At 36.9% G+C, this 25,318-nt stretch overlaps 1 protein-coding gene across 3 annotated transcripts in view; it reads right to left on the bottom strand.

Annotated features, from left to right (window-relative positions):
- The window catches only part of PCCA (propionyl-CoA carboxylase subunit alpha), a 279,110-nt gene that overhangs the window by 58,296 nt on the left and 195,496 nt on the right, over nt 1-25,318 (bottom strand). For all 3 annotated transcript variants that reach the window (XM_088136492.1, XM_088136491.1, XM_088136493.1), the window contains 2 exons: nt 18,816-18,914; nt 7,715-7,768 (listed from right to left, as the gene is read on the bottom strand). In XM_088136492.1, coding sequence (XP_087992618.1) covers nt 7,715-7,768; nt 18,816-18,914 — 153 coding nt within the window. The remainder of the gene's footprint in view (nt 1-7,714; nt 7,769-18,815; nt 18,915-25,318) is intronic.

Here is a 25,318-nt window from a genome sequence, read left to right on the forward strand (position 1 = left end):
CATTTTCAAAACAAGAACAGGTCTAGCTGTTGACCCAGAGAAGAACAGCATATAGCTAAGCCAGAAGACAGAGCAGCAACTGATACGCTGCTGGACTGGACAGGAAATCCATGACCGTACCAAGAAGAAAGGCAAGGGTGGTAAAAAAAATATATAAGGCAATTGTAAATCTCCCACAGAAGGAATATGACCAAGACATTCTCCAAACCTGGAAGCTGTTTGGAGGCGCCATTTGGCCTTAAAACTGCCCCCATTTTTTAGGATATTCTATTACAATGAAACAAAAACAATGCTGTTGAGGCAGACTTCTTCCCTACACAAACACAGGACTGTATTAACACTGTACATTTCAAAGAGAAGCAGACAAGTCCAGTTCACCAGCCACACACATGGAAATCCAACACAGCAACGAGGACTGACTACTGGACAATGTGATCAAACTCAATTCACATCTACAGGAGGAAGAAGGGAGCAGTGCAAGGAGAATAGATCCATAAGGCAGATGGCCTCTGTTATTAATCTGAATTTGTCAAACCAGTTCTCAATTTTTATTTGGTCATAAACCAGTATAAAATATAAACTATATAGAATTACAGCCAACCAAAGGATGAAAATGTCAGATATAGTTATATTACTAATATATTAAGTTAATTAATTAATTAATATAATAATATACTATTTAAGTTATATTTTTCAATATATTAATATTTTATTGTATGCTGCCCAGAGTCACATTTATGTGATGGGCAGCTACATAAATTTGATAAATAAATAAAATATTTATATGGATTTTTTTTTTTTTTTTGGTGCTTTCAAATCAGTCTTGACTCCTGGACACTGCCTGGACAAGTCCCTGCAGTTTTCTTGGCATGATTTTCAGAAGTGGTTTGCCATTGCCTCTTTCCTAGGGCTGAGAGAAAAGGACTGGCCCAAGGCCACCCAGCTGGCTTTGTGCCTAGAGCTCACGGTTTCCCAGTTTCTAGCCTGGTGCCTTAACTACTACACCAAACTGGCTCTCAGTTATAGGGATTGCTAATATGGAATTGTAAAAACTTTATAATGCTACAATCTAATAATAAGAATTGGTCTTACTATTGATACTAAAACTATAAAGATTAAAATAGGGTGATATAGTATAAAAATAAAACAGAGTGGCATAAAATAAATGAAATAAAACAAAAATAGACTGAAAATAGCAGATTAACATTCCAGGCTATATAATGGCCTTCTCAGAGATTTCATGACATAAGGAATTCATTGGTACCATAGATGGGTTAATGAAATGACCTGAATAAAAATTTAAGATATAAAATGTCAGTGTGATAGGGGTTGCTAAACACAGCTGTAAAACTAACACTAAGTTCTAACTATAAGAATAGTACTTACTAGTAAAATTAAGAGTATAAAGGCCAAAACCACATCAGCAGAATTGTCCACAAACCCTGTAAACATTTACAACAGAAACATGAAACAGATCAATCACCATCAGTGGCTTCTAATAATTTATCTGCACTGAAAACCAATGAAACTTTTAACATTCCAACATATACCTTAAAACACCTGCTCCACAGGGCTAGACACTTTCATTCCCCATACTTAATAAAAATACAAAAATGTGTGGTACAAACAGAGTCTTTGTGTATAATTTTCCATGATCTCAGATGACAAGATGTAGCACAAGCTTCATCTCTTGCTAATTAAACGAATCAATTAAGAGACTATTGTTGCAACTGTGTAACTGCTGTTCTATAGTGCCAATAACAACCCCACAGGGAGGTCTTTTACTACATTAAAATGCTGTCCTCCACAACTCCATCTGATATTATTAGAAACAGTTATTTGCGTCTTGCTGTCATATTAGTAGCAGCAGCAAATTATGGAAATATGCAGACCAGAATGGTCCCAGTATGAGTTCAGGTTTGGTTTCCAGCCTCCAAGGGAACAAATGCTGAAAATTCCAAAGTTCCCCAAAGTTCATTAATGGAACTGATAAATTTACCAGCACAGCAGCTATTTACATGCTAGGTAAGGGTCACATATTTGCATATTTCCCTGCTAAGCTGATACAATTCAACTAGATAAATTATCATATTAAGTTTACCCTCCTGAGTTAAACTGATGGAGTTCAAAATTGTTTTCGATGGTTGTCATTAATCGCTGTTACATCTGAAATGCTTCCTTTGAAATCTAATTGTGATGTAGTGTCAAGGGTCATATTAATAACATTCTAGATGTTAAAATCTTGTAAAAACATGCTTATTTTACTTGTATCATTGAGGCTCTACAGAGTAATGAGAAATAAAATATATTTATTATCAATAAAAAGAAAATTGAATTTAAAATATGAGATTTAAATTACATTTACCCTCTTCATTTTATTTTGTGTCACTGAGATTCATAGTGGAACCATATAAAAATAAAAAGGAATCCATCAATTACATTCCAAGTATGCCATTTATTTCTCCACCACCAACTACAGAGGTTGAAATTCAAATACACTCTTAAACATAATATACTTGTAATGCATTAGAATAATATATATCTTCAAAATGTACACAACCAGCCAATCTGTCTTATTATTCATATGAAATACAAGTAAGTGCGACGAAGCCTGATTATCCTTTCTAGAATAACTGGATACAGAGTACAGGAATGGAAAGCAAGGGGGGGGGGTGTCTATCACTTCCCTGACCACTATTTTCTTCCTGAAATTCTCCCAAGCTGTTTACTCCCAGTCTGTTTTCAGATGCACCCTATAAAAAGACTTCTGGCTCATTTGAAGAGAACTGCAGGGAAAAGTGGCAAATGAGAAAATGATTATGTGAGGGATTCTCAAACTGAGGGTTGTGGCTCTCTAACCGAAGTCAGAATTTTGAGTATTGCTAAGCTAATGAATTCGTTTTCTATCTGCTTCTTGTTCTTGGAAGAGACATAAAAGTTCTATGAACAAGCAACTATCCTGTATTTTTTAAATTATTATGTTACAGACTGTTGTTTTGAAACATATTAGCAAAGTTCATTAAATTTAACTATTTTAATAGATGTTTAACATTTGATATGTAGATTAATTATTTAAAATGGGGTATAGGTATTTCTTGCACAATCTTACCTCTAATGAAATAATTCATTTTGTTTTTTTGTTTTAACAGAGAAAGTGCACAAATTCATTTATCATTTAGGCAGTCGTGGTATTGCAAAGTTGGGAGAAAATTTGTTTGTACTTTTTGGGGCCTGTGATGGTGATGGTGCTGTTGATGTAGATGTCAGGCAAAGTAGAAACCTGGGTTGTTGCAGGATCTGGTGCCCATGTTGGCATCACTGTCATTTTTTCTTGTTGCTTGTGAGAATCTGCTTCAGGCTGATTGGTTGTCTATATCCAAGTTTGAGCCTGTCACCCTGAGTACCTGATAAAGTTCAGTCTCATTGTCCAGTATGGGCTGTAGCTTATTAATAATCTGTTTGAGTGGCTTGAGTTTTGAGCTGTAAATGACAATCAGTGGAGTTCTGTTGTTCTCTTTCTGTGGTCTATCTTTAAATAGGTCCTCCCTGGGAATTGATCTGGCTCTACCAATTTCTCTGTTGATTTTGTTGGGTGAGTAGTTCAGTCTCCTGAATGCCTGGTTTAATTCCATCAGTTCAGTATCTCTGTAAAGTGGGTTAGAACAAATGTGATTATAGTCTTGAACGTGGCTAAATTTGGTGGCGTGTTCTGGGTGGAAGCTGGAAGCATGTAGATTTGCATGGCAATCTGTAGGTTTCCTGTACAATGTGGTGTTTATGTGTCCATTGTGTAGCTTTACAGTGACATCAGGGACGTGGACTTGGTCTGTAGATAGGTCTAGACTGAGGTTGATAATAGAATGGAAATTGTTGAGGTCAGGATAGAATTTGATGATTCATTTCCACGATCCAGTTGACAAAACAGCTGAATCTCAAGTAAAGGAGGAGCTTCAAGGGGGAAGAGTCAGGAAAGTGTTGTTCCAGGTCAACCATTGTCAGCCCTGTAAGGTAGACCAGATCAAGAAACAGACAAAATGTTGGCCCAAAACTACTTTTATTAGAAACAAAAGGGACGTTCAGACTTCTTGCAAGTCTAAATGTCCCTCTCCTCCTCCCTCTTTTATCTTCATGTGAATTAGGGGGGCACCTGCCTTAAGTGCTTTTGTAAATCTCTATCTTTGGATGAACTTAAGCAATGTTTATCTGTTTGTTGCCTCAGTAAGGGATCTTCCCTCTATATCAAGGCCATCTTCTCTACTCTCTGCAGCCATTAAAATGTTGGCATATTCAGGAACTATGTGTGTGGCCATGGCTGTACCACTGATTTGCAGGTACATACTATTGCCAAAGATGGAATAGTTATTGGTGAATACAAAGACATACAGTGTAGTGGCAAGGTGTGCTGTTTTGTCATCAGTAGTGGCTTGAAGTCTATGTTTGTGGGATATGTTGCTATATAGTGCCTCAATATCCACAGTGGCTAAAATGGTGGTGTTAGGGAGATTGCTGGTTTTCTTAGGAAGTCTGTATCTTACGTAGCTGAGAATGCTGGTGACATAAGTTCTAAGGACAGACTCCATGAAACCTGATATTTCAATTCTAATAGTTACAATGATTAAGACAATGAGACAGCCCGGGTTGCCTTGTTTATGTATTTTGGGATGTAAGTAGAAAACGCCTGGCTGGGCTCCTGGGTGCTTTCATGTAGATGCAGTCCTGTAAGTCCTTAGAAATTCTTTCAACAGATTGCGTAGATCTCTCTTATATGTTGTTGTAGAAAAAAGATGGTAGAATACAGTGTTGGAGAGTTGCTTTTCAGCTTCCTTGACATAATCTACCTTATTTATGACAGCAATTAACCCTCCTTTGTCAGGTTATTTGATCTTTATATCATTGTTATTCTTGAGGCTTTGGATGGCATTCTGTTCTGCTCTGCTAAGATTACTGTAATATATATAGGAATTTTTTATTGATAATTGTAGCTTTATCCTGTTGTTGAAAGCATTCAGTGTAAAAATCCAATTCACTGTTGTATCCATCTTAGGGCATTCATGCAGGGTTTTTTTTATGCATTTGCGATTTTGTGATTCATAATTGTATGTTGTCCCAGGATGTGTTGGCTTGATTATGACTGTGTATCTGTGTTTTGTTTCTTGCCTTGAACATACTCCTTAAGTCTCAAACAATGAAAAAATGTTTCAAGGTTCCTCACAGAACTGTATATTTTGTGTGGGTTTAAAAGGCAAAGGGATAAGCCTTGTGCCAGAATAGACTCTTTAGCTTGGCTGAATGTTTACAGGATAGGTTTACAGTATTTTGGGGGGGGGGGGTTGGTGTCTGTGGAGTTCTCCAATTCTGGTGAGCAGTCCCTTATAGGACCTTGGAAATTTTGTTTTCTTTCTTTTTCTTCAAAAAGGTGAGTTCTATAGTAAAAGTCCATTGTTTTGTCCTGGTGAAGTCCTGATGTAGTTGAAGTGCCAGGGTAGAAATGGCTTTGACAATTAACTTTTGATGTTGTAAAAAATGCTTAGATGGCTTAGGAGTTTCTGAGAGAGAATATAGCATCATCACTGGCTACAGCCTGTGCAGTAGGTAGACTGTAGAGAGTTCTTCACTCTCAGTCCTTTAGAAATGATATCATGGTGTTTCCATTTGATTAGAAAAATTATGTCTCTTTGTATTTGTGCCAGTTATTTAGTATGTTTTATGGATACCCACTCCATCCAGTGCTTCTTGTTGTAGACATTAGAGGAGGAGGAGGAGGAAGAAGAGGAAGCTGAAAGCATGTATTATTATGCATGACAATCTGTTTGTTCTTGCATATATTAGCAAAAAATGTATTTGTTATTGGACTTAAAAGTCTCGAAATTTGTTCTGTCGCATCCTTGATCCTTGCTTCTGGCAGACAGCACACTTCACAAGCTGATGTGACTAGATAGCATACATTTGTTTGAATTTCTCATAGTAGTGAGTCACCAATTATCATGACTCTTTTCTTTTTCTTCTTATAGAGCAAAGATACATCCTCTCTTGTCTTGAAGGATCTACTACTATGTTTCTGTTCTGCAGTGTCTCTTTTTTCTTTCCTTGAATGCTCAGAGCCTCTTTCATCTGCAAGGCCTCAAATCTATTTATTATTTCTAGCAGTGCAAAATAATCTTCTGTGTCTCTTGCTTTTGATTATTGATCTTATTCCTGTATTTGTCTGTCTTCCTTATGAAGAGTTGCTTCCACTGCCAGTTTCTGTTGTTTCTGTCCTTTCTTTGAACTGATAAATCTTTGTCCTTTCTCATTGCCTGAAATATGGCCATACGCTATTTCAATCCTTTCGCTTTTTCTTTAAGGACAAGATACGGAGTTTGCATTTGGTGTAAATATATGCCAGGTTTTTTTCAAGCATGAAGACAAACTTGGCATACAGTATGTATTGAAGACACAGATACATATCTGTTCCTCTTCACTTTGCTTCTTAGAGACCACCAGTAGAAAAGACTTTTAGTTTTCTTGTTCCTTTCTCAGGTTCTCAGGACCCTTTAAACTCTCTAACCCTTTGAAACTCGGCTTCCTTATATATCTCTAACAACTCAGCAGAAAGCAGTTAGACAGCCACCCAAAACTGTTACAATCTGAACCTATTCAGCGGATTATCCTTTCATCCCACACACTTTGGTAAACAATTCCTCAGAATACATAGCTTCTTTGTCACTTTCTCTTTTCTTCCTGTTTTCTCTTCTATTTTAAATTGATCTTATGAATCTGTTCTTAGCATCATTTGCTAACTTCACTACTTTCTGAGGATCCGTTTTTCTGACACCATCATAACAACTGGTACTACCTAGAAATGTTTGTGATTGTATTTTTTAGCATATGCCCTGACCCATTTTGGACTTTTCACTATTAGTCTGTTCTGTCAAGAAATCCTATTTATCGTTGTTCTGAGTTTAAAGATTTATTATAGTCAACGATATGCATTTGACTAAACTCAGCTTTAATTTCCATTATTATTAGGGATTCCAACATTATGTGGTCGCTTTTCCCTAGATTTCCCACTACTTTTATGTTTCCCATAAGAATGGCAGGTAAAAATTCAACTCTCCCCCCCCCCCCACACACACATATATATTTTTAAAAAGAACAATAAAGGCATGCACTAAAAAGTCTATTGTTTGACTGTGGTTCTGTTGGAATGAAAATAGGAATTTGCTTCCTCTCAGCTGAGTCAAAGATTTCAAGTCAAACAAAGGCCAGTGGAAATTCAGCGAGGGTGAGCTGTGTAACTCCTCTCCAAATGCATAGTTCTTTCTCTTAGCCATCCTATATAATCATCAGAGAGAGAGAGAGAGAGAGAGAGAGAGGGAGGGAGGGAGGGAGGGAGGGAGGGAGGGAGGGAGGGAGAGAGAGAGAGAGAGAGAAAGAAAGAAAGAAAGAAAGAAAGAAAGAAAGAAAGAAAGAAAGAAAGAAAGAAAGAAAGAAAGAAAGAAAGAAAGAAAGAAAGAAAGAAAACTGACGTGGTATTAAGTTCAGGCAAAGGAGGGAAAGAAAAACATGCCCAAAATATGGAGAAAATGCTTCCTTTCTCCTTTTAATCAAAACACAGGTGTTCATACATAACCAGATCATACTGATATCTGGTTACAGAAATGTGAAATGAAAACTGCATGTTAAATTTTTACAAAATGTCTATGAATAGCTGATAAAATTTAGCATTACTCACCACTGTTCCAAGAAACTGAATACTAAGATTTCCACCTGCATCTCGAGAAAGGCACTGGAAGAAACAGAATAGCAATTAGGCTATAGTCTATCAGCAAGAAATTTTCTTCCTAAGCATTCTGACAAATTGCTTATGACATACTGAGATATATACACATGCCACATCCAAATTCAATGAAACCCATGTGGTTAAAACATAAGGTACGTGATACAAGAAAATAACATTATTCACATTAACATTTGACAGAATATAGTTTCCACAGCTGAATGGAATGGGCATTGGATTCAGTACCCATTCAGAAATGAACTATAATCAAACAATCAGAATTGACTATAATCAATTCTCTTTCCATCATTCACTGATCAAATAAGATACAAATCTTAAATATCCAAATATACTGACAGAGACTCCTACTTAATTTTACTGTTCATCTTGTTACTTTCCACTTATGTAGGACTCTGCAACAAATTTGAGCTCAAAATGGTGGCTTAATTTTTGGCCTATGCAGTAAGAACTAAATCTCCATTTAGCCATAAAACTAACTGAATGATTTGGGACATTGTATGAGGAGAGCCGTGTTAGACTATGATGGCAAACAATCAGAAGTACACTAGAGGCAGCTTTTCCAACTCCCAAATTTAATTAAAAGGCATACACTTCCAAGAGCTGCCGCTTGCCTCATCAGATGCACAGATTTGGGGTAATTGACTTTTAGGGCACTTCTACCATTTTCATCCCCCAGACTCTTACACACACCCCCGATGGTGATTCATTACTGTGTTTGCTTATGCTTGTGTGAAATGTTGAAGAATAACAACCACTGCCCTGAGTTGCTACAGCTCTTACAGGAACAAACACTGCTTCACCTCCAAACAGAAGAGAATATATGTAGCTCAGGGTTGAACTGTGGAGTCCTTGATATTCTCTGAGCTTGGTTATTTGTATGCAGACATTTCGTTACCCAACTAAGTAATATCAGTGCGAGTGAGTGTGGGGTTTGCTCCCCGTTTATATAAAGTAACTTGCCCTGCCAGTGGTGGTGGTGGGGGGTTTTCTCCTTGGTGGCTACAAGTGATACCAGCTGTCGAAATGTACAGTCTGACTTGAATCAAACAATATAAACTTCAATATAAAATACATGACTCTCATAAAAAAGGAAGGTGTTGGTTTGAATAATCCAATTAAGCTTAGGCCCAGAAAAAAGGGATGAGGAAATAATAATTTGCAAGCAACAGAATGAAATACAGCAAATTGGAAAAACTGGGAAAGAGGGGGAGGGATGAAAATGCCAATTCTTGTGCATAAAAGAGGAAAACAGTTATTCTCCTTCAGCGGAGAACTTGTATGTTCTAAATCGGTATTTTTCAAACTCAGCAACTTTAAGATGTGTGGACTTCAACTCCCAAAATTCCCCAGCCAGCATGTTATGAATAGAATATCCTCTTCCTTCACTACAGGAGTCCGGACTGGTCAGCTCAGAATTTATTTTGGAGAGCTAGATTAAGATACTGATTTTGAGCTCATTCCTAATAATTGGACCTCCTTCTAATTATTAATAAGAAAATATAAGTGATAACTCTTGGTACTCTGGCTTGAGAGTCAGTTTGGTGTAGTGGTTAAAGGCACCAGACTAAAATTGGGAGACCCTGAGTTCTAGTCCTGCCTTAGGCACAAAGCCAGCTGGGTGACCTTGGGCCATCGCCCTCGCTCAGCCCTGGGAAGGAGGCGGCCAGGGCAAACCACTTCCAAACATTCCACACTGACTTGAAGGCACAATAAATAAACAAAGAAACACACACACAAATCAGGCTTACCCTTAATCCTTGCTTAAGTCTGTTTGGTCAAAATGGATATTTTACATTCAGCTGAATAAGGGGTACAAAAAGAATAGTAGGATGACACAGCTAAACACACACACACACACACACAATCATACAGACATGCAAATACTACATACCCTGAGGTAACATTGTAAGAATATCACTTATTTTTTTAAAGCTTCATGAAAGGAATGACTATGGGAAGCAATCTCCCTTCTACACAATCATAGCTGCATTTTAAATAAAAACAATATTGCCTTTGATTTTTTTTTCTTTTTTCTTTCCCTTCAATTAATAATCATGTATTAGTCCTCCAGTCTGTTCATAGGAAAACAAAGGAGAATGAACCAAGTCCGGACATATTTCAACAAAAATGATTAACAGAATGGAAAATATGGGGAAAATCATACAAAAAACCTGACATTTACATTTATAAAGGAAACAGGAATATACAGTTTTCCCAACAGACTGGAGGAAACCCAGTCACATTTTGGAAACTGAAAAGAAGAACAAAGTGCCAGGGCCTACAATGAAGAATCCACGTGCCAAAACAAACAGATACAAACTAATCAGTAAGTTGTCAAAACTGGTTAACTGAAAAATATTCTTTCATTTTCTTTTTAATTGAGTGCTCTTCACCTTCATATCTTCTGTATGAATTTCAGTGGAAAAATCCTCTGCATGAATAGTTGATGAGGGAGCAAAGGTGAAAGGGAGAATAAGAAGGTGCAGGTGTTTTATTTATCAGTATGTGAGAAAGAAGGACACAACCTGAATATTGTATGTGACTAGGGTGATATTTCCTGAGTCAGGGAGTCAGATCAAGTGGAATATTGTGTGTGCGGGTGTTCAGATTCCAAGATTTTTAATCTAAGGGGCTGAATCTTACCTATCTTTCATTAAGATCAATCTTTATTATTTTTACCCAGAAGAAACAGTATGTATGATATAGTAGGACACAGGTTGTAAAATGCATCTGAATATAAATGCTTTTCTTTTAAAACATAGTATTTCTAGTCCCTTTATTTTAAAGATAAAGAAATCATAAAATTATTTATTGTATTTTTATGCCACCACAATGATAATAAACTCTCAGTGGCTTACACAGGAAAAAGTACAATATAAAATATAACCCAATACAAAAACTAAAAACCCACAGCAATACAAAGATATCAAAAAATAAAAAATAAAAGACTGCAATATCAAATCAAATCAGGGAAAAGTTCTCCTAAATAGCTCGGTCTTCTAGGGCTTTTGAAAGAAGATAGTCTTCTCTCCCCAAGAAGGCTGTTCCACAGTGTTTGTGTTACAACAGAAAGCAGCACCTTCTTGCTTCAGCCCGCTGAACCTCCTGAAAGTGTGGGATTTTTAACAGCTCCTCCCTGGTAAATGTAATTGGTTGGCTGAAACTAATTAGACAAGGCAGTCCTCCAGGTGCCATGCCATGAAGGGCTTTATAGATCAAAACCAGCACCTTAAATTGGACCCAGAAACCAACTGGTAACAAATACAGGACCCACAAAACCACTCTTATGTGTTCCCAAAGGAAGGAGCCAAAAGTATGCAGGCTGCTGATTTTGGACCAACTGCAGTTTCCAAATATTCTTTAAGGGCAGCCCCAAGTAGAGCATATTACAGTAGTCTAGCCAGGTGGTGATAAGGGCATAGCAACTGTTGCCAAGTGTTCCTACCCCAGGTAAGGCTGCAACTGGCACACCAGTCAGAGTTTGCTGTAGATCCCTCCAGCCGTGGCTTCCACCTGCTGCTCCTGTAGGAGCCGTTAAGTCCAGAAGGACCCTCAAGTCACAAACCTGCTCCCTGACAGTTAATGTTTGCCCATCCAGAGGTCATTCTGGCAACAACAGATGACCCCAAGGTACCGACAGCAATTCTGACTTCCCAGCATTCGAATTCTACCCCCTCCCATCCAGGCCCTGACAGCCTCTAGGCACAGCCTTTGGGAAAGGGTATCAATGGCATGTCCCCCATGGCTCAAAGTAGTGATGTCTAATTGGGTGTCATCAGCAGATTGATGATACCACTCCCCACACTATCCAATGATCCCTCCCTGTGGCTTCATGTAGGCATTAAAAAGTAGGGAGATAAGATCAAACCCCCTGATACCACAAAGATCAGGGGCTACCAGGACAACCTCTCCTGCTTCACCAAACCATGTAGACAGTATGCTACCCACTTATTCAGTAAGAAGTCAATTTGTGTTTAATTTCTAGTATAGAGTGTAGAGATCAACCAGTTTAATGCTCTTACAATAAATATAAAGTTCAACAACATGTAAGTATTTAGATGTAAATAAATACTTCCAGCCAACCTGCATTTATACGAAGTTACACAATATTTTTTGGAAATATACTCTAAAAATATCTTACACCCTGCCAATGGGCTTTTGAAAGTGCAGTTTCTAGAACTTCAGAAAAGTATCCTTGTCCACAAGTTACTTATTACACCAAATGTTTTAAAAAGGTGCCGCACTCATTGTATTGTACCTGTACCTGTATATTGTGCAGACTGTTGTACCTAGAACTAAAGATTAGACAAAATGGGGTAAGGCATTGTTATAACTTAACTTTAGTCACTCAAACAAAAAGAAAGAGAGAGAGGGAGATTGTGAATTGTATTCAATTCTGCAGCTACAACATCTTAGAACGTTTATTCAAGGTGGTGGTCTTTGCCAAACAGCCTAAAAGGAATATTTGGAGTTAAATAATTATCCCATTGAGCAGGTTAAATCATTTAAACCCCTAGGGAAACGCACAGGGAATATGTAGCACAAAAGTCCAGAAAGCTGCTGCCGCACTGCAATCATTCTCCTAGACTAAAGGGGCATTATTTATCTCTGCTGCCCACCAAGTGTACTTAGCCAAAGTTAGAGCAGAGCTGTTTTTCAGAGTCCAGGTTGCCCATACAGTCCCTTCTTTCCTTTAGAAAGAGTTCAGACTAAATCTCTTAGGTACACACTCCAAGCTCTTTGCTGTGTCTCATGATACTTGAGAGTGTGAGACATGATACTTCAGTGTGAGGCCAGCATCAGTAGAATTGAGACCAACATTTGGTTACACATTTTTATATTCAGGCCCAAAATCTACCTTGCCCCTGTACATCTGACATCTCAGATCCTTAACAATAGTTTTGTTTCATTCTGGTCTAAAGCAACAGATTAAAAATCACAGGTCTTTTGATATTCTTAACTCAGTCTGCACAGTTGAGCATGAACATGCAAAGCAGCTTTAAGGCAATGGTTTAAGGATATTCAATTAAACCTGATATCTCTTCTCAAGGATACATTTCCAACTAGCTCCTTCACCCTCTTTAAACCTGCCATATGCCTAAGGCAACCTCAGTATATAGTAAGAGGACATTCTCCTTGGCCTGATTCAAACAGATGAACTATTGTGCTTTGGTAAAACTTACCTAACTACTCTACAGCTTAACTACTCACGAGTGTTGCATGCTAACAATGCATATTTAATTATTGTGTATGTTATTTTAGGGTCTTTGTCTAATAAAAGATACTGAACATAAAATTCATGAGGACACCTAGGGAATGTCTTGAGTTGGGGTTCCACTCAAGTTTCTAAGATCTCTGTAAAAGTTACACCAAGACATTGGCTAAAGGTTCAGTGGCCCCCAAACCACATGGACAAAGTCTTTCTATAGAGGTGCAATGAAATTGCAGCACTGAAAAGACTTAGATATTTACAGATTGTTAGCTAATCTAAATAGCTTGCTGGTTTAAGGAAAATTATTAGTTTCCAAATACTGTCCTCAAAGGACAATATTATGAATTTTTTTAAAAAAATGTTAGCATAGCCCGGTCCTGTCCCAGAGCCCATAATGCCCCGGAGGAGAATCCATAATGCTGCAGCTTGTCTTCAGTTTTCTGCCTCCCAGTGAAATAAAAATTAACCTCCAATAGAGTCAAACTCTAGAGTCAAAATGCTAGATTTAGCTAGTACCTAAAGAAGTTTATCCATATCGGTCTCCGGTCCTGCTTCTACAGAGCTATTATGCACAATAATGATGAAAACGGGTGGCCTTGTTTGATACCCCTCCTTATTGTGAAATATTCCGAATTATAGGAATGTAGTGAAACAGAAGCTAGCAATTTGTTATGCAACTGTTATATAAGGTGAACAATTTTTCTCTTATTTGATTATCTATCTATCTATCTAAATTTATTAGCCAACCAATTCCAATGGTCTTTAGCACTTTAAACAAACAGGACCACTGAAGTTGGTCAAAAACTCTGAACATATCAAAGTTAAAATAACCTATGGATTTTAGGGCCACTTCCCATAAAAATACAATTGAAAATTCTTATAAGATCTGCTATTTGCCTAATAAATCCAGCTTGGCCCAAATTAATTCAGTTTGTCCCTTTGGTGCCAAATAAGCCATAAAAATATTTTTATTTTGATTCAGGAGTGCAATTGGTCAGTGCAATACAGTTAATTCTCTTTGTTAGGCTTTGGCATATCCAGACATAGTGCCAAGAATCAGGAATTTGATTACCCTGCAGTACTGAATTAAACAGAGAATTTAAAGGGGGGATAATAATTTCTGAAAACTTTATATACTGTATAAACAGTTGCAATAACGCCATCTGCCCAATGCCAATCAGCATTGGGTGGATGGCTGACCTAATTTCAAATCTTGAATTACTTGTTCTCTTTCCTATTTAGAGAATGGTTGGTTATGATTCATACCATGAATTTCTGATATAGGAGTGATTTTAACTGATTCTAAAAAAAAATCATATATTTTTGTTTAGATCTACTTGCTCTGAAGCACAGTTTAGCATACGAGTGCATGATCTATTTATTTAAATTCAGAAACTTTTTTCCCAAATATGAATTAATGTTAATCTGTGAAACTTAAAATGTATTTGCTAATAAACAAACATTAATTCTTTGTACATGCTACCTACGTACATGTATATCTTAAAATTTCTCGATTTTCTCATCTTTAGTCCATGCATTTTCTAGCTGGTTTAATTTGTTGCCTTTCATATATAAATCTATTTTCTCTTTCAAGCAGAAAAAACCTGCCCTTGATTTATTTTTTAGATCCATAGTTCTCATTGCATCATATAACCTGTATAATATTCACTGCCAATCTTTCAGGTTCTCATCTCAAAGCACTGTTAACATATAAAAGTTTAGACGCATTCATGTATAATTTCCTTTCTCACATTCATAAATTTCTCAATGATCTTCTAAAGAGCAAAAACTAGGCATGCACATCCCCTGCCAAGCATGAAGTCACATGGTACTTCCAACTTTTGCTCATTATCATCTACCCTACGCTTTCAGTTAGAATTCTGGCAACCCCCTTCTCACACTTAACATATTTCCCAGGACGAGCAAAGTGCTGTCAAAGCTTTCCTTATGCAAGCTCACTGTGGACATGTCTCTGCAGAACAGGAACACTATCAAAACTCATTCCCACTTTCTCAGAACATGTCCACATGTGGGGTGTGCGCATAAGCCTGATCATCTTTTTTAAAAAAGTGTAATTCCCTCTAAGTTGTTCATGACCATCTCGGTCACAACCAACAATTTGAGAAGCCCTGTGCTAAGCAATCACCATTCTCATTCACTCCAATTTTTTCCTGTACTTTCTATTTTTTCTTACCCATCCATTCATGTCACACAAGAAATAACTTCTTCCCTTGGATGATATTCATGATACATGATATTCATAATGTGCATTTTCCCCAAAACTCATCCATGGTTCTGTCACTGTCACCATTCACCCGGAGCCCAATATTTCCTTCTATCATAGGCACCCACAACAAACTAGTTTATACCAATTCATACCTTCCGACATATATTTTGGTCCTTTCATTTATACTTGAATCTATACCTTCACCTCCCTGTATATAGTAATCAAATCTACTTTACAAGATCAGACAACCTTCATTCAGATATATTATATCCTTCTCTTCATTTCACAAACACAAAACATATTATTCTTTCATTCATGTATTAATTTATTATCTTTATCATATATTCTTACATTCATACAGCCATCATTTTCTACACATCATGGTAATCAACAGTGGTCTGAAGAATATTGATCTCTACTGCCACCATCAACCAAGGTTTTCACATAATGCTTTTTAGTACATTAAAGAATAAGTAGACTAGGTTAGCAACCTTAGTTGTGCTCAGGCCACATGCAGTATTCCGTACTAACATTAAGGACTAAATACTAGTCATATTCAGCACATTTGGGGCTGTATGCCAGAAGAGTAATCAGTGTCCTGGTTTACCTAAAGCATGCTTGTACAGTTCTGTGCAAACTAGGATCTCTAACCTAAACATTTCCTTGTAAACTAACACAGTATTGCTCACATTCTAACAATTAGGTATCTTACAAACAGTTTATATTCCTATATCTTTTCTCTGTTAATTTTGTTACTTTTATGCTTGTGAAGCTTTTGGAAAAAAGGGCTCTTCTCATTTTTCCTTGTTTTACTCATGGCCATCTGATGAAGTAGGCCGCGAAACATATGCCTTTTAATAAAATTTGTTAGAAAAGGTGCTACTAGACTCCTCCTGATTCTCTGCCACCCTAGACTAACACAGCTTTCCTCCTACAATGTCTGATCACACATATACACTGTTTAAAATTTTTCCTTTTGTTAAGTACTTATATCTCAAGTCCTGTGAATCATTGTGTCTAGCCCTGTCCCTGATTGCTGTTAAGAGCCCAATGTCTTGACTGGCAAAATCTCATCAGAATGTTTCCTCTGTTGTCGTTTCTTCGATTTCCTAAAGTTTACGTTTGTACAAGAAATATATAAAAAGCCGTATCAGTGTGCTGGAGAGTGGGGGGTATATGCCTATGGTACACTTCTCCCAATTCTGGAATTTAAAATAAATTATTGTCTTTCACTCTGCCTGCAAATCTGGATCCCTTCCAGTCAGGTTTCAATACTGGGCATAGTACTGAGACGACACTGATCAAGCTTGTTGATGATCTATGGTACATCCAGGATGGGAGAGTACATCCATCCTTGCTCTTCTTGTTTTCTAGGTAACCTTCAATACCATTGATTGTGATATCCTGCTGGACCAACTCAGGGAATTAGGAGTGGGGTTCACAGTGTTGTGGTAGTTCTCTCCCTTCCTTCAGAGCCATTTCCAGCTGGTATTGGTGGGAGAAAAGATCTAGCTCTAGGCCCCTGCTTTGTGGGGTGCCTCAGGATTTGACTCTCTCCTCATTCCTATTTAATATCTACATGAAGCCATTGCATGAAGTCATCCATCAGCATGTGGTTAGGTATTATCAGTATTTTGAGGATACCAGTTACATATCTCAACTCTAGACCAACCAAGCAGTGTCACCAAAGTTCAATCTCAATGTCTAGAGACTATGGGAGTCTAGATGGGGAGGAACAGGCTGAGGCTTAAGCCCTAGCAAGACTAAGGCCCTGTTCATGGTTACCCATGCATTAGCCATCATACATGAACTATTACAATGTGTTCTACATGGAGCTGCACTTTAAGATGACTCAATAGCTACAACTGGTCCAGAATGTGGAAGTGAGAGGTCTTTGATATGCCCATGTAAGACCACTACTACATGAACTATACTGGTTGCCCATGGGGTTCTAAGTGCAGTTCAAGGTGCTAGTGGTTACAGGTAGTTCTCGACTTACCATCATTCATTTAGCGACTGTTAAAAGTTACAGTGGTACTGAAAAAAGTGATTTATGACTGGTCCTCGCACTTATGACCATTGTGGTGTCCCTGCAGTCATGTGATTGCCATTTGCAACCTTCCCAGCCGACTTCTGACAAGAAAATCAATGGGGAACCACATGATTCACTTAATGACTGCCACAAAAAATGTCGTAAAATCAAGTGAGGTCACATGATGCCTTGCTTAACAACCACACTGTTTAACAACAAATTTTCCAGTCCCTATTGTGGTTGTAAGTCAAGGACTACTTGTATTTATAAAGCCCTTCATGGCATGGGCAGGATATTTGCAGGATCATCTATCTCCAATTATCTCTGTTAGTTCAACAAGATCTGTTAGGATTGTTATGCCCCAGGACCCACTAATTAAGTAGTATCATCTAATGCGACTGACTGTGCCTGCCTAGGGAACAACATTCCCCTTCAGGCTTGGATGGCCCTGACCCTGCCAGTCTTTACAAAGGCTCTGAAGACCTGGTTCTTCACTCAGAGCCAGGATGTTATGTGAGCTCTGAATGTGAGTTTCCTCCAGTGCAATGTGTTTTAATTATTTATGTTGTGTTTTTTAATGTTTTTAAACTTAGCTACCCAGAGTTTCATGGCAAGTGAGCAGCTGTATAAATTGAAATAATAAATAAATAAACCTCATTTATATGTATACACTTTCCAGAAGCCACACTTCCAAAATGGGCAAGGCCAGGATTCATATTTGAATGAATAAAAATGTTTGGATGAATACTTTTGTTCAGATTTAGAGACTAAGAATGTTTCTTATAATAAAGCAATACATAAAGAATGTAATGGAAATGAACATAATTCTCAATCTGCATAAGCCAAATCAAAGTCTGAGACAGCTAATTCAGAATTCACATAGTTCATTTATCTCTAAATTTTGTTTCTCATTTAAATTCCAATTTATGCCACATAAGAAGATCATAAACTTTTAACACATTGAGAACTAATAACAATCTTCTGTAATGAGACGAGCCCATAGTCTTCTGCATACACACCAACTCTTCTCTTACAGTAGCTGGCACTTTTAGCACTTTTCCTATCATACGCCAACCAAGAGTGCCTTTTCCTGGTTGTTCACAGCAATCATCAACATGAGCATTTATCACTGGAATACAGACTTGTGCATTTAACAGTCCTTTGCATTTAACACTGGAGATCCATTTACATTTTTTTTCCTGAGCATTCTTCAGTGAATGCTTTTAATCCATTCACAGATTGAACTGACTGAATCAGTACATGAAGCAAATAGGTACTGCATAATCATCCCTCAAGTTTAAATTAATTAACTATTAAAGGATATTTTAGTAGACATTGCTGAGAGACCACAAAAATTACTATCTTTTATTTCCCCATGAAAGTCTGGATACATAAATGGAAACGTTTGTGTCTGTATAAAATCTAGAAACCAAGCTACATCAATATAAACTTTCTGTCACTGTCTAATACAAATTAAGTATTTGCAATTATAATCTGGAACAGTAACTTCCCAGATTTAAAATAGTATAGACATTTTAAAAAGCTATAGCAGCAAAATATTTACCTGTACAGTTCTCTGAACACCATCCACTTTAAGAGATAACAGGGCTGAAGCCAAGTTCCATTCACCAGTCACACAAAGTTTTCTCCCATCAATTTCCACCTGTTGAGACACAAGGATATTATTATCATAAGCCCAGACAAGAAGCAAATTTCAAGTTCATCACTCCATGCAAAGGAGGAAGCACCATTTTAAAACAGGTGGCTCCAAAGCCATCTGTCACAATTACGATTTCTGCCACAAAAGATAAGGTCTATCAACAGTCTTCTTAGCATTGCTGAGGAAGAGGTGAAACATATTTATGGAAGCTACCTATGAAAGGCACTAAGTAATTTGTACAAAGTGTTGCGGACTTGGGCTTCTCAGAGTAAGAGGCTGAGCCTAATTCAGCAGGCTGCCAGCCTCATGAGACAATTGTCACTTGGGACTGACTCAGCAGATACAGGAGGAATCAGGTAATTAGGGGTCTGAACCTGGCAGAGCATCTAGTCCCAGGATGTGTTGACAGCTTCAGAAAGCCAAGCAGAGGCATTCTGCTCATGTCTCCAGAAGCAAAGGCTCCAATACTCATAACTAAGCCATACCTGTATCTGGTCTATTGAAAAGCAGCTGGCAGTGGCCTGTCCTTCATTGAAAACCATTTGCCAACCTCCATTCCTATATCTTGGCTTCCTGTTCTGTTCCTTGACTCTCGATGTTTAAACTTGGACCAGTTGACTAACCTCTTCGGTGCTTGACTCTTGGACTGTTGTGGGTTATGTTTGCTTTTCTAAGCCCATACTCCATTTGACTCTGGACTGAAATCTCTAACCATTCAAGCTCCCAGGCAAGACTTCACTCTCCTATCGCTTAGAGAATGTTCCCTATTATTAGAAAAATGTTGCATTTTTCTAATTGTTCAAAGGCTAGCATTAAAACATTAATTAATCAGAGCAAAACTTACTGAGCTTAAAAGCTGCAAAAGCTGATTAGTAAAAACAAATAACAGAAAGTCTACAGAATTTGCAAATGATGAGCATAGAAAGCAACTGGCAAGCTACCGCACTGGTGTTCTTGGAAACTGCTGCTGAGGTGGGTAGATGTTATAGAATATTTATTAACCAACCATCACATGAGACCATCTACTAGGACTGCAAGGGAACCAATTTGGGAGAAGAAAGTCCCATGAGAGGGCAAAGTAGGAAGCCAACCAGATGAAGATGGGACCAGCAGCTTGAATGCTGAGAGGAATGCTGTTGGTTAAGAGACTAGAAGGAATCTGACCATTATAGCAGCTCAAGACACATGTTACCCTCTCCACACTTGTTTCCTCTAACTTGTACTCTCTCTGCTCTTCTGCTTTGCTGGGTCCCAGGTCAGTAAGTCAGCCCAGGATAGCCTGTAACTTTGTCATATTCCTGAACTATTAGGATTCTTATATTTTAAAGATGCCGTTTATATTCTCTGTATTTGCTTTCTGATATTAATGTATCAATATAAAATTGCTTGCCCACTGTTTTAGTAAAGGGTGATTAAATTATTTTGAGTTCTCTGCTTTTCATTCCCCATATTGCTATGAAAGGGGGAATTTTTCAGTTAAAAAAATGGATTCTCGTGTTTGCAGATGACTGATTCTGTTGTAATTATGGGGCATATTATTCTTAATCTTGGTCTAAAAACAATTTATTACAATAAACTAGGAGAGACACACACCCAGTGCTCCAAGCCTCAGACCCAGGAGTGAGGAGTAGGTTGTTCCTGTAAAATCTTCCTAGTGGTCCTAGTAAGAGACATGGATAATCAAATATCATAAACTGTGAATATTCCTAGTGACTAATTTTATCAATTGAAAAAACACCATAATAAATGAACAGGTTGTACATTAGGTCATTCTAGAAGTTAGGAGTAGACTGAGTAAATAAGAGTGGAAGCACCAGAAATCTATTCGTGGACTTAACATTAAGTTGATATTATTTGGTCAAATAGAAAGAATAAATACAAAAAGCCTATACCAGTATATTGCTTTATATTGTTGCCTATTTTAAAGGAAATAGTGTGATGGATAGGGGGGTGGGTGAATGTGTGTAGTTATGTGTATAGCATTACATATGAATATCTGCCAAATACATTTATGTTTATAAAGCTCTTTTCAATTTAAGATGACTAGAGAATGTATGGTGGTTATTTCCACATGACTGTAATAACATGCATTCTTCCCATCCTTGAATTGATGGAAAAGTACATCAACATGGACTGTGCTGTCCCTGTGAATGAGTTTTATTGAGCCTTAGTAGCAAGGCCAAAGAATGGTGCTGTCCTCACATATTCAGTGTGGAATAGTTTCAGGCTAGCAATTAACTGTGTTTAATGATGAAATGCACAATTTACTTTTACTTTCTTCACAAAAAAGGTATCATTTTCAAGCAAAAGGTCATACATTTTTTTCTTGTAGATAAAATGTAATGTCAGCTTTAAAAAGCTTTGAAATGATTACAGACATAACCTGAAAAGGAAGTTGAGGTACACAGAGTTTCAATCTCATTGAACAAGATGCTTTTCATCTTTTTGTAAATATTTACTTAGTTAATATCCATGCTTCTAAAAAAGATCCCAAAAGAAATATCTAACCCAGGCATTATATATCTAGAGTCTCAGCTATCTAATTATGGAACTTGCCCTTTTTTTTTAACCAAACCTGATCAAGTAATTATCCAGGCAGGCTTTTATCTGCCAGAACACCCAAGAATTTTTAAGTGCTGAGTTTCTGCCTTAAACGTACTTCTAAAACAAATTATATTTCAATTTCCTGACAATTTTTAATAATAAATAGGCAGACAAAAACTAGCAGTATGTTTGCCTTCTCCACATTCAGACATGTATCAAACAACTTCTTTCTGTGACTGCAAATAACCTGCAGATACATTCCTGAATTCCAAAAATCATGTAAGTCATGTAAATCTTAGCTACTTATGCTCAGCAGAACTGAAAGCACTTATGTTCCACTTCTGACAAATATACTTAGAGATAACTAATATTTATCGAGATTGAGAGACTGGGAGCCAAATTTACTATGATGATGTCACCTGGTTGGACAATGAAATGTCTGCAAGCAAACAACCAAACTCAGAGAGCACCAAGTAAAATGCATTCTTAACTACATTAGAATAATATATTATATACATCTACTTTTGTGCATTTCTGACTAGCACTCTGATAAGATCAACTTATTGAGTTCAAATTCTTCTAGTGGCATACTCACTGAGGTTTAAAACATTCTTTTTGTATCAGATTCAACCTTGGGAAAGCTATCTTTGCCTCACCTTCTCGAACAGGCATTTGTTGCTAAAACGCTAGAAAGAACACTGGGAAGTCTGATGTTATACTTCTCTGTTTTAAAAGTTGTAATGCAAAGGTTCACAACTTCTAAACTAAGGGCCATGTTTGGCATCTGAGTATTATGCTGGATGCCACACTCCAAAAAGTAGTGGTGGAGCCAAAACAAAGTCTAAAATTGATTGCTTATTATTATTTACACTTAAATGTAATTAAAATTAAATGGTATTAATACTTCTCTTCAATAATTTTTCCCTGTCACATTCTCTCTGGCCTTGGGGAAGCATTTGACACTGAGTAACAGTGCTTGCACTTCCACTACTCTACACTGCCCACCTATGCTATTTAGTGTAAGTTATCTTCAATTTGGATTTGCTATCTTCAAAGTATCAAACGTATAAATGTTGAAACTGAACCTCTGAAAGAAAGAACACTTCAGTGAAACAACACTAAAAACATCACTTTTTATGGAAAAATCCATTATTCAATTAAATGTTGTTCCAATTCATGCATATTGCTGGTCATATTTCTCACAGGACACCAAGCTTAATAAGTATTCTCATCAGAAAATTTTTTTGAGCATTCTTGATAGACTAAAATATGTTTTAAAAGGCCTTTTTGCCAACTGCAGCTTTGTAAAAAGTAAGATCACAGTCATATCAAGGTTATCCCAATTAGGAATTGTACTTTTTTAAAGCTAAAGGAAGTAGGTAATCCTAACCTGGTGCCAAATTCTTCCAGGGTGTGCACACCTTTTCCTCTGTACTTACGTAAGTTGGAAAACGCAATGTTCCAAAGAGCTTATGGAAATGTTTTCACATTAGCTTTTTATCAATTCAATACACGAAAAGTAAAACACATCAAAGTACCTACCATGAAACAATGAGGGAACAATATTTTATAAAATTAAGAGTTGCTGACTTGTTTTATCTGATGTGAAAAGGAAAAACACCTATGGCAAATGACTAAGTTAATCTTCCATTGTCAAAGACATGAAAGAAGAGGGCTGAGGGTTATTTACTCGTTCAAAACACTCCCAATAGTCACACTCTATTATTCTGAGAAAGAGAATGAAAATATATACTACATACAGAGAAAGGACTCTATCCTGAAGTACTAAAACAAACTGAGTATTACTTTAAGTGGCAACTGGTGATGTTACTAGTACAAACTTTTCCATGCGGTTCTATAGGAAATGCTTCTTTCTGTTCCTATTAAAATCTTCTGGGGCAACCAGGAGAGCCTTCCAAATGGTGGTATGTTCACTGTAGTATTAATTTGTGGTCGTCTTATTTCAAAATTGGGCTACTGCTGCATGGAGTCTAATGAGGCTACCTTTGAAGGCTGCTCAGAAACGCCAGCTCGTGGATAAAGCAGAAGCCCACACGCTGGTGACTTAAAGCTGGTACAGCACTGCCCCGCCAATACTACAGGAGCTGCACTGCTTGCCAGTTCGTACTTAGAGCACTAGCTCTATTCTGTACAGAGCAAAAGTTATCAATAAATTATCAGAAAACTAACGTTTTAGTTTTTGCCCATTGCGGTCAGTAAGTGAGGACTATCTATATACAATATTGTTGTTGCTGACCTCATTATTATTTTTCTTTACAAAAGCAAGGCTGTCCAGTAAGTAAAGAGTATGCTATTTTCACTGAATAAAAATAATTTAAAAAGTCTAAGACAATACACAGAACCACTGGTAATTTGTAAAAGAAAAGGAAAAACAGGAAGTTAAGCATTTAGCATAGAAAGATTATTTTGCTACCTGCTAAATGTCATGAGAAAACAGATCAAAGATCTGAAATTTATTCTGCCATACAAGTTGAACTGTTTTACGCATGGTCAGGCATTATAACAAACTCTCAGTCAACTATAACTACATGTAATAAATGCCAGAAGCCTGACAATGGTTTGGTTTTCAATCTTCCAAATATATTTCCTAAAGAGGAAAAAAAGAGCACTGAGCAAAATGTTATAAATACCATTTTAAGAGAAGCTAATAGACTGCAACATAATCTAGCCGTGATTCGTTTCTATTGTAGAAAGTACTTATACACTGGATGCTGTATTTAACTGTTTTTGGTCTGTGATTGTACCTAAACTATTTTAAGGATGAATGCTATATTAATTTGATTAGTATATTGTTAAAAATTAGGCAACAGCCCTGTTTTAGATAGGCAATTTAAATTAAGCATATCAACTGCTACAGATAGTTTTTCTTCTTTGAATATATTTCAAAAGATGTAAGTTCATCTATTCTTGCTTTCCACAATATAAATACTTCATTCTTATGAGTTTTTGTAACATTCCCCCATGTTTTCTGTTTTCTTAGCATTATTTTACATGCCTTATATTCTTATCTATATAAGGCATGTGGACTACTAAATTTTCAGGAAACATGGGGGAACGTTGCTGTAAACTACAATTTTTTAAAAAATCATTCTTTAAAACACATGTTATTTTAAAATTACATATGGACAATCAAATGGATCTCAACCACAGGGTCTTATACTCATTCAACTAATTTTTCAAAACATTTTTGTTTCAGGCCAAGACTATACTACCATAAATATTTACATATAGACAGTACAATTTATTTAAACTGTTTTAATTCTAGTTTTGTACCTGTAAAAATGTAGACTCTCGTCCTTGTGACAATAATAATCACTTATTTAATGAAACTGGCCACAGATTTAGGGCAAAAGAAAAGTACTTCATCATACAAAGCGTAACAGTTGACAGCACTCATGATCCAGTGATGATCACTGCCTTAATTGGCTTGCCTTTGAGGAGGAAAGATAATTAAAATAATGCAAAATTAACTTATGCAACATCATCACAATACATTCTTGTGGTCCCAGATCATTAAAAAAAAAAGCATTGTAGGATTCTATGGAGAAGATCTACTGATGACAATTAGTCATAGTAGTTAAATATTCTTTTAGGTTCAAAAGTAATATAATTCTGAATACTGGTATCTGGTGATGAACCAGTGGAACAAGGTATTTTTTATAAGCTGTTTGTTTATTCCTAGAAAACTTTCTGACAGGTCAATTTGGGAGACTAGATGCAAAGTTAGATCATCTAATGTGACCAGTATGGCTCTTCTTATATCACTTCACTGATACTTTAGTTACAGAATGAAGAAAATTTAAGAATACTTCTACTAAATGAAACTGTTGAGTATTAAAGGC

Source organism: Python bivittatus, unplaced genomic scaffold (assembly GCF_059951505.1).
Source record: "Python bivittatus isolate LINGU-HERP-01145 unplaced genomic scaffold, Pbiv_v1 ctg000060_np1212, whole genome shotgun sequence".
Classification (NCBI taxonomy): domain Eukaryota; kingdom Metazoa; phylum Chordata; class Lepidosauria; order Squamata; family Pythonidae; genus Python; species Python bivittatus.